The following is a 10384-nucleotide window of genomic DNA, read 5'->3' as shown; positions in this document are numbered from 1 at the left end:
ATCAAGCAAGGTCCGTAAACAAAGTCCCAGGTCAGAGGCAGACGGCAAACAAGCAAGGTCTGATAATTAAAAAAGCAGGGTACGGTACACAGCAAAGCAGATTTTGAAAAACACCTTCACACTTGGAACTAGGCAAGCTAGTGACCATGAGTTGCTTATGCATCTTCCTGTGGTAGGAAGTAAACTCTGGCATGGAGCACAGATACAACAATTAAGCTACCTGGTGCCTGTGCTTGTCATCACGGCGCATGGCAGCAGCAGGAAAAGAGGGAGCCCGGCGCCCGTGCCCGCGGGTAAGGGAAGCTGCGCAGCACGGACCGCTGGGCTAACACTAGGTTTTCCCTTCACTGTCCCTCACACTTAAAAAATATGCTTGATTGTGACTGAACACTGTCCCTGAGACCGCTTTTCAGGCAGACACTGTAATACTCATCCATCCTCATTCACATCCCAACACAGAATGACGTTCTGCTTCCTCCTCCCTCATGGTATTTCCTTTCCTACATGTGCAGTAAAATGGCGATGAACGCCGTTGTACTGGATTCCTCCAAAGCACAGCTGGAAAGCTTCAGGTTGGCTTTGCAGACAGATTTTTCATTTGTTGTGAACCAATTTGCTCATTCTTAGTGAGGGCAGCATAAAAATGCCACATGAGCCGAAATTTTACACCAGTTTTATTATATAGAAGCATGATAACTTATCTCCTATTTCCCCTAAACATGCATTCCAGTATCTAATGATCATAATTAGGCAGGAGATATCCTGTTTGCTATTTTTCTCTCTATTACAAATGTTTATTTGTTACTTTCTGTATGGGTTCCTGCATAAATCCCAGGTTCTGGAAAATGATAATACTGCTGTTTATTAGACGTACAAATGTATGAAAGCCAATGAATGTTTATTACATGACATGTTTATGGAATACTTTCTGTACGGCCTCCTTAATGTCTTTATTTCTCAGACTGTATATAACGGGGTTAATAAATGGAGTAAATACAGTATACAGCAGGGAGAGGATTTTATCAGTAACTCGTGTTTGTCTACTGTTTGGAAAAACATAGACACTGAATATAGTCCAGTAAAATATGGAGACCACAATGAGGTGGGAGCTACAGGTGGAGAAGGCTTTCTGTCTACCAGTACTGGATGGGATCCTTAAGACTGATATAACAATATATGTATAAGACACTACAATGATTGCGGTTGGGATAATTATTATTGGAGAACCCATCACATAAACCTCCAAATGAACAATGAAGGTATTAGAACAGGAAAGTTCTAGTAAGGGGACAAGGTCACAAAAAACATGGTCAATGAAATTTGACCCACAAAAGTTTAGCTTGGATGATGTTATAGTCACAGTGAATGAAATAAAAGTATCCAACAACCAACACATAGTGATTAAGTTAATACAAAACCTATTAGTCATGATAGTGGCATAACGGAGGGGATTACAAATGGCCACATATCTGTCATAAGACATCACAGCGAGAAGAAGAGCTTCAAATCCATCTGGGGTTAAGAAAAAAAAAAGCTGATTCATACAACCAATAAAACTGACGGTTCCTCCATTATTCAGTAGGATGTAGAGCAGATTGGGGACAATATTTGTGGATAATATGATGTCACTGATGGACAGTTGTGAGATGAAGAAATACATTGGAGTCTGGAGGTTCTTGCTGGTGGACACAAGGATGATGATCAGGAGATTCACACATATTGTGGCAACAAAGACAAGAAGGAACAAAAGGAAGAGAACATTTCTAAAAAGTTGTCTGCCTTGAAATCCCAAGAGAAAAAAGTCTGTGACCACAGTCAGATTTGTCTGCAAATAGAAAAAGGAAGTAAAGCAAACATTATAGACTTCAAATTATATAATGTCTGGATGTAGTTTTCAAGACCAAAGTAGTCTTGAAAACTACATGGGACTGAATTTTTTCACTAATTCTTCCATTAATATTATTTTTAACATGACAACATTTTTATAAAGTTTCTATATTTTTGTTTTATTCCAGATAAAAATATACATCCTAGTGGCAGTCAGAAGTCATCTTGAGGAAAGTGAACAACAAGTATGATCAGGTTCTGGAGCACTTGGCCAATAGCAACCATAATATGGGAAACTTCTATATAATATTCAATAAAATCCTATAAAAGAGAGCTACAAAAACCTGGACCTAAATAGAAGATAAATTCAGTCAACAAAAGGGTAGAGCTCAGTTTAGATTCTGAGAAATGGGAATACTGAAGCTAAATGGGGAGTTTGCCAGAGATATTTCATGAATCCTGTAGTAAATTTACAATTACAGGTAAAAATGTCCAGAAAGAAACAGAAACCAATTTGGCTAAAAGGCACTGAATATAATAAGACAGAAGCAAAGAGCAGTTAAAACATTGAACTCTGAGTGTTCAGAAAAATCATTCCAGACTTACAAAGAGCTCAGGAATAATATGTGATTGAATTTTTTGCGTATTACGATTTTCTTTAAACTGTATTTCTTTAAACTGTATATATAGCAATATATCGAATATTCGTAAAATTCACATAATTTAGCTAATATAGTGCTATAATCTTTTTTTTTATAGTCAGATTTTTTTGTCTCTTCTGAACTTCATTTTTGGAAAAAATTTACACTATTAAAAAAGATACTACAGCACTAAATTACAGTCTATATGTGTATATTACAAATATTTTAAAAAACGAAGTTATAGCAATATAGCGAATATTCGTAATATACACATATAGACTTCAATTTAACTAATATAGTGCTGTAGTATTTTTTTTTAATAGTGTGAAGTTCAGAAGAGACAAAAAAATTTGACTATAAAAAAAAAAATACTATAGCACTATATTAGCTAAATTGCAGTCTATATGTGTATTTTATGAATATTCGCTATATTGCAATAACTTAGTTTTTTTTAAATATTTGTAATATTCTAAAAATCAAAGTTATAGCACGGTATTACGTGGAGGTCGATTAGAGAAGGGAACATTAAAACAAAGTAGAGACGCACGCTACAGTGCGGTGCTTCATTGATTGTGACATCTTAAACTAAGTGTAGCTCGCTCCTGATGATACATGCAACTGATAGGGCATGTTGAAACGCGTAGAGCGTAGTACGATGTCAGCTGTGCTCAGCGCATAGGGCACATCACAGCAGTGATACTGTGATCACGATTGCCGATGTGCGAGCACAGCTAAGTAACTCACATCACTCAGCTAACAGGGGAGCAGAATCTGGATGCACCTGAACCCACCGTACTGCACTTATCGAGATGAGAACCCGCTAGCTTGCCAGATACAATAATGAGCAGCTTCAATAGTGGATTGCACTCTACATATTAACCCCAGGCTGGGTGTTGTATATTTTAACATCTTGTATACACAGGCTAGATATCAATCAGTGTGTCCCAACACTGGATTCTTGCCACATATACATAGGTGATCTAGTCAGGCTATCTGAGTGGTGGATGGTATATTATGAGGCCCCTCTCCACACTACTGATTTCCTGTACGCCTGATTTTATCTATACCCATTATTATTCCTAATAAATTGTTTATTGTTTTTGCTAGTAACGTTCCTTCAGGCTGTGAATTGATATTTCTTTATTGAACGTGTACCTCACACTTTATTTTTTGTGCCTTGATAGTCAAATCCTTTAATTACTGAGGAATGGCAGGTTTCCTGTCAAGCGATTTCAGTGCGGAGAGCTGGCTAGGGGACCCTAAGGAGGTCTTTTCTGAAAAGGAATTGTCATCCCAGACAGCATACGTGAGCATTACATCTTCCTTTAAAAACCTGACACGCGTGTATAAGGACTATATACGGTGTTGGTGGGAAGTCCAAACTTTGGACACGTATATTAAGAACAATATTGTCCCAAGAGGATTGAGGAATCCTATTCTTCCCACCGCCCCGTGTCCTTAACAGTGATTTCCTCGCCAAGTGGGAACAAGAGTCGATTGATGGCTCTTTACGCCCTATGAGGCTACTACTTGACGAGGAAAAACGGCTGCTCAATAAGAGTGACAGTGAGCTGAAAGAAAGTATAGCTCAAACAAAAAAGTTCAGTGAGCACACTGACTTTGTAAAAAAGGAGACTCTATTGCAGCAGAATATAGAACGTTTCACTTGTTACATTAAAGAAAAGAAACACCTCCTGTACAAAAGGGACATTAAGGACTTTAAGGAGGGGAAGGTTTTTGATTTTGGCCCAAAACGACCGACTACCTCGGAGGTTGATACAGAGTTGTCATCCTCTGAGGCAGATATGGATATTGAAACAGGACCTAATACATTTAGAGGTCGAGGGGGATCCAGAGGGTCATCAAGAACACGAGGTGGGAGACAGCGTGGAAGATCGGGCAGACATGGAGGTTCAACCAGACATGGAGGTTCTACGAAAGGGCCTCTCTTTCGTACCCTTACAAAAATGTAATTTGTTTAATTGGGTCAAAGACCTTCACCTTTACGTACGCAAGCTTAAATGGAAAAAATTCTTTCTAACTCATGACACTCGCATGTGTCAGGAGCTGGGCATTAGGATGGAGGAGCTAGAGGATGTACAGTTACTGGCGGGTCTATATGAGGAAGGCACTAGGGATATTGGTGATGGCCCATTCACAGACTTGCAAAATCAGTCTAAAATGTTCCCCCCCATAAATGACAATACCCCCATTGACACCTTTGTCACGGTTGTCACTCAGGACCTTCAAAACCTGAAGGGTCAACATTTAGGTTGTGATAACCTTAGTCCCCAGGAAAGAACAGCATTGGGAGACTTAGAGGGTGACGTGAACATAGTCATCAAAAGCTCATACAAGGGGGGTAATATTGTCATTATGGATCAGGAAGCATATTGTGATATGTGCCTCAGCATTCTACAAGATGCCACCACATATAGACGCCTCCCATCGGACCCAACCTCCATTTTTAGGGCACAATTGTCCAAACTCCTAAATGAAGCGTTAAGGGAAAAGCTTATTAACAAAACCGAACTGGAGTTCTTGTTACTTAAGTTTCCGGTCCGGGCTGTGTTTTATAGCCTACCCAAGCTACACAAGCAGAGTATACCACTCAAAGGCAGACCCATCGTGTCGGGGATTGGGAGCCTCACAGCCAACATTAGTACCTATGTTGATGTGATTTTGAGGCCCTTTGTGGCATGTTTACCATCCTATGACCGCGACACGGGCATAGGATGCACTTATAAAGATGCACTTATCAAGATGCACTTATCAAGATGAGAACCCACTAGCTTGCCAGATACAATAATGAGCAGCTTCAACAGTGGATTGCACTCTACATATTAACCCCAGGCTGGGTGTTGTATATTTCACATCTTGTATACACAGGCTGGATTCTTGCCACATATACATAGGTGATCTAGTCAGGCAATCAGAGTGGTGGATGGTATATTATGAGGCCCCTCTCCACACTACTGATTTCCTGTACGCCTGATTTTATCTATAACCATTATTATTCCTAATAAATTATTTATTGTTTTTGTTAGTAACGTTCCTTCAGGCTGTGAATTGACCTACCTGATACCCTAAAAGGCATCCTCTATCCAGATGGGGGAAGCACAGATCGGACACAGAACCAGCGGTAATCTGATCATTTTTACTAATGCCAGACGATCAGTTTGCGATATTACCAATTTTTGCCAGGCTCTAATTTTCCCCTTTACTTTATCTATTACCGTGGAATAAAATCTACCTAGGGGGACACCTATCCTTATCCCCAGATAGTCCAGGGAATCATCCATAGACAATATCCGAACCGGGAGCCTCCATCGGGGGCATTTCGATTTAGCGGGAGGAGTGAGGAAGCCCAGTTGATTAAATAACTGGACAGTTGACTAAACTCCTCTATCACCTGCATAACGTAGGGGACAGCCTTCCAGCCCTGATCCAAAAAGAGAATAACATCGTCTGCATAGAGCCTGATTTTGTCAGTCTCTCCCGCTACCCCAAACCCCCGAATCTGACCGTCCAGACAAATCCTACAAGCCAGCGGCTCCATAAATAGCGTGAATAATAAGGGAGAAAGGGGGCATCCCTGTCTCGTGCCACGTTGAAGCTGAATAATGGAGGAATTAACCTCATCAATATTAACTCGGGCGATTGGTTGGGTGTATAACAATTGAGTCATTGCAATGAAATTAGACCCCAGTCGAAAATGTGCCATAGTCTGCCACAAGAAGGACCACTCTACCCTGTCGAACGCTTTGGCAGCGTCCAGAGACAGGATGGAATGGTCCGGTCCCCCCCTCCCCGACAGGTTCAAATACGTCCCATACAGATATGCCTGAATCTGTCTCCCAGGTATAAATCCTGTTTGATTAGGATGAACCAGGGCTGCAATCACCCATTTCAGACGGTTTGCTAAAGACTTTGCAAATATCTTATAGTCTGTATTGAGCAGTGATATGGGCCTGTAGGACCCAACCTCACTGCCGTCTTTATCTTTTTTTTAAATTAAGATGATGATTGCCTCCCTAAAAGATGTAGGGAGAGAACCATATCTGTAAGATTCACTTAACACCTGCAACAAAATAGGGAGGAGTACTTTAACGTGATTTCTATAAAGTTCAAATGGCAAACCATCCGCCCCAGGGGATGAGTTATGTTTAACCGACCGAAGAACATCTTCCAATTCTGCCTGTTGTCAAGGGTGATCAAGCATTCCAGTTTCCTGAGGTGAAAGAAAGGGCATTTCTAATTGGTCCAAATAGTCATCAATTTTAGAGGAACTACATACCGTTTCGGATCTATATATAGTAGAGTAATAGTTGACAAATTCCTGTCTGATCAGATTCGGATCCTTCTCTATCTGGCCCGAGTATTTCTGATATACCTAATTTTGGTCCCACCCCTTTGATTGGCGACCAATGCGGCTAACAATTTACCTGTTTTCCCCTCCTCCCTTTTAATATATTCAAAATAATAACGAATTTACGAAGTTGTAATATTCGTACGAATATTTCGCTATTCGAATATTCGCGCTCATCCCTACTCAGGAAATTACAGGAAAGACTTTCATAAATATATACAGTGGATATAAAAAGTCTACACACCCTGTTAAAATGCAAAGTTTTTATCGTATAAGAAATCAGACCAATAAGAATTATTTAAAATCTTTTCCCACCATTAATTTCACCTAGAATCTGTATAATTCAATTGAAAAACAAACCAAAATCTTTTGAGGCGGAAAAAAGAAAAAAAAAAGAAAGAAAGAACTAAAATAATGTGGTTGCAAAAACATGCACAGCCTTAAACTAATACATTGTTGAAGTACCCTTTGAATTTCTGAAATCCTTCAGTCTTTTTGGGTAGGAGTCTACATGGCACATCTTGACCGCAATCCTTACCCACTCTAACTTTCAAAAGCGCTCCGAATCTGTCAGGTTGTCAGGGCATCTCCTGTGTACAGCTCTCTTCAGGTCAACCCACAGATTTTTTTATTAGGTTCAGGTCTGGGCTCTGGTTGGGCCATTTCAAAACTTTAATATTCTTCTAGCGAAGCCATTCTTTTGTTGCCTTGGGCCATTCTCGTTCTGAAAGGTGACATTCCTGTATTTCCTCACCTTTTTAGCAGAGACCTGAATGTGTTGTGCCAAAACTGACTGATATTTGGACTGTTCATAATTCCCTCCACCTTGACTCCAGCACCAGTTCCAGCTGCAGAAAAAACAGCCCCAAAGCACAATGTCTGTTATCCTGCAAAGTTAATCCAGAGGAAGAAATACTCTCATGAGGTAGAAAACATGAACTATAGTAAGATTGTTTTCACATTCCTACAGCTACTTTAATGGTTAGAGGACAGAAAATAAAGAATCACTTTAAATGATACATACTCAAAATGCTCTAAACTCAGGGACAATAATGATCTGTACTGGAAAGAGTGGTAACCACATGGATCTGTAAGGGGAGCAGTGCTTATTACAGATTAACAAACTTTTCAAAAAATTCAGTTCGGACAGTTCACCGAATTTTCCAAAAAGATTTAATTGGATCTGAATTTATTTATGACAAATCATGTTGAAAAACGTCTATTTGCTGCAGAGAGCCTGTATATTGGTGTAGAAAACTGCATTGTAGAAACATGCATAGGTAGTCCGCTGTGGAAGTGAAATAGTTACTATGCGTCTGTATGACCAGCAGTTGACAGACATCACTCTTATAATTGCTTCATACTTCACTTATTTAGTCAGTTACGGGGACAAAACTGTACAAATAACTCAAGGTATAAAGAACCATGAGGTGGCCCAAGATTCTACTATAGAGTAAAGGAGTGCTCTCCTTTTACACCGTCATCATCTGATCCCATATAGATTTCTACAGAACCTGTTCTGTTATATCCTGAAACAAGTTTTGCCCCCATGACCGAGTGAATAGGGTGTCAGCAGTAAGTTTGTGTTTACATCACTGTTGATTTTGCCCTTCTTCTCATCCGTCATAAGAATAACGGATCCTGTCTTTTGAGCATTCACCTTCACCTTTGGTCAGTAATCCATCAGTATTGCTAAGGCCAAAAAAAAAACAAGAGTGGATCCAAAACTGAGATGAAAATTTTCATGTCTTCTGTGTTTTGTACCTCCTGCTTTTGGCAAATCATGAGCATATCCTGATGCGAAATAGACCTTACAGGCTTTATGGATGCTCCAAAGACAGTATCCGTTGTGTTTCTTATTTTTCTGTCCTTCTAACAGATCAAAAGAAGGGCAAAATGAATAGTGATGTCAACAATGCTAAACAGGGAAGATAGTGGCCTCGTTGTAGAGTGGGGAGGGTGGCAACTGCATGAGGAGTCAACACAGTGGCCAGTCACAGAGTGGGGAGGGTGGTAACCGCATGAGAAGTCAACATAATGGCCCAGTCACAGAGTGGTGAGGATGGCAAACGCATGAGGAGTTAACACAGTGGCCCAGTGACAGGGTGGGGGGGGGGGGCAACAGCAGTGGCAGGAGCAGCACAACATGGTGGGTGGCAGTAGAACATGGCAGCAAAATGATCTAGTCTGATGCATCATCTCCACAAAGGTCATTCTCTCCACTTCTATTCAGCAGTAATTCTTAGAGCCCTGCAGTTTATAATCTCTTCTCTACATTATACTCAGAAGAAGCTGCTGATCAGTAGAGATCTGCAGCCAGGAGCACACATAGAATACAGTTTATATATTAGTGGGGGAGACATGGTTCCTCCTTTAAGCCATTTGTACACAATATGGAGCGTGGTTTGTTATTTTTGTGCATAAATGTATTTTATAGTGTTTGTGCAATGTTACTGGATGACAGATCATATACAAAAACTACAACTACTGATACTACTATGACTACTACTACCACTACTACTACTACTATTACTACTACTATTACTACTACTGCTACTGTACAGTGATTCTGTACTTACATCAGATGTCTCAATTTTCCTGATGTTATATTTCTCTGCAGTTTCCTGGGAAATACTTTTCATCTTCTCTTTATTAATACATTCATAAAATAAAGAAATACAGATTCCTTCTGATGTGGAGCTGAGGTGTGAGGGGATCAGGCACATGCACCTTACATGCAGTCATGAAGCTCCTCTATATATACTGTACACAGTGATGGAAACAGATTATGGAACCAACTCTATGGAAGTTTTCACCGTGACCTCATGTGTCTCCTGGGCTCCAGCTCACTGAGGAGGAAACTTCTGACAATTAGTTGTTAAGAGATAAAAAAAAAAGTTTCTTCAGTGAAAAGTTAAACTTTATCAAATACTTTAAATTGCTAGAAGAAAAAAGTTGTTGTCACGTGTAATGAAGGTAGAGAGGAAGTGCACCCTCTAAACTGCCACCCTCAACCCTGTCCCTGCCTACTTTCACCACCCGCCCTAGGTGATGGGGCGCAACTGGGCGACGGTCCCTGACCTACGTAAGTGTAGAGCAAACCGCTGGGCTAACACTAGGTTTTCCCTTCACCGTCCCTCACACTAGAAAATATGCATGATTGTGACTGAACACTGTCCCTGAGATGGTTTTTCAGGCAGACACTGTAAGACTCATCCATCCTCATTCACAGCCCAACACAGAATGACGTTCTGTAGGTCACCTCCCTGCCTGCTGCAGACCTGATTGGCTCACAGGCTGGAAGACAGCCTGGATGAGCCAATCAGGGTAAGCCCTGCCCCGTGCACGCTCAGGGTCATGTGAGCATGCTTCCTCCTCCCTCATGGTATTTCCTTTCCTACATGTGCAGTAAAATGGCGATGAACGCCGTTGTACTGGATTCTTCCAAAGCACAGCTGGAAAGCTTCAGGTTGGATTTGCAGACAGATTTTTCATTTGTTGTGAACCCATTTGCTCATTCTTAGTGAGGGCAGCATAAAAATGCCAT

The 10384-nt window shown here is 40.6% G+C and overlaps 1 protein-coding gene across 1 annotated transcript; it reads right to left on the bottom strand.

The window, feature by feature from the left end:
• Window positions 1–901: 901 nt before the first annotated feature.
• LOC120990121 (olfactory receptor 1468-like) lies at window positions 902–9479 on the bottom strand. Its single transcript, XM_040418686.1, has 2 exons — window positions 9417–9479; window positions 902–1825 (listed from the first exon to the last, which is right to left on the bottom strand). Exons 1-2 carry the CDS (start codon window positions 9477–9479, stop codon window positions 902–904), a joined length of 987 nt encoding a protein of 328 aa, XP_040274620.1.
• Window positions 9480–10384: the final 905 nt, after the last annotated feature.

This window comes from Bufo bufo, chromosome 1, assembly GCF_905171765.1.
Source record: "Bufo bufo chromosome 1, aBufBuf1.1, whole genome shotgun sequence".
Taxonomy (NCBI): domain Eukaryota; kingdom Metazoa; phylum Chordata; class Amphibia; order Anura; family Bufonidae; genus Bufo; species Bufo bufo.
Note: the sequence above shows the minus strand (reverse complement) of the source record. Positions and strands in the feature narration are given on the sequence as shown.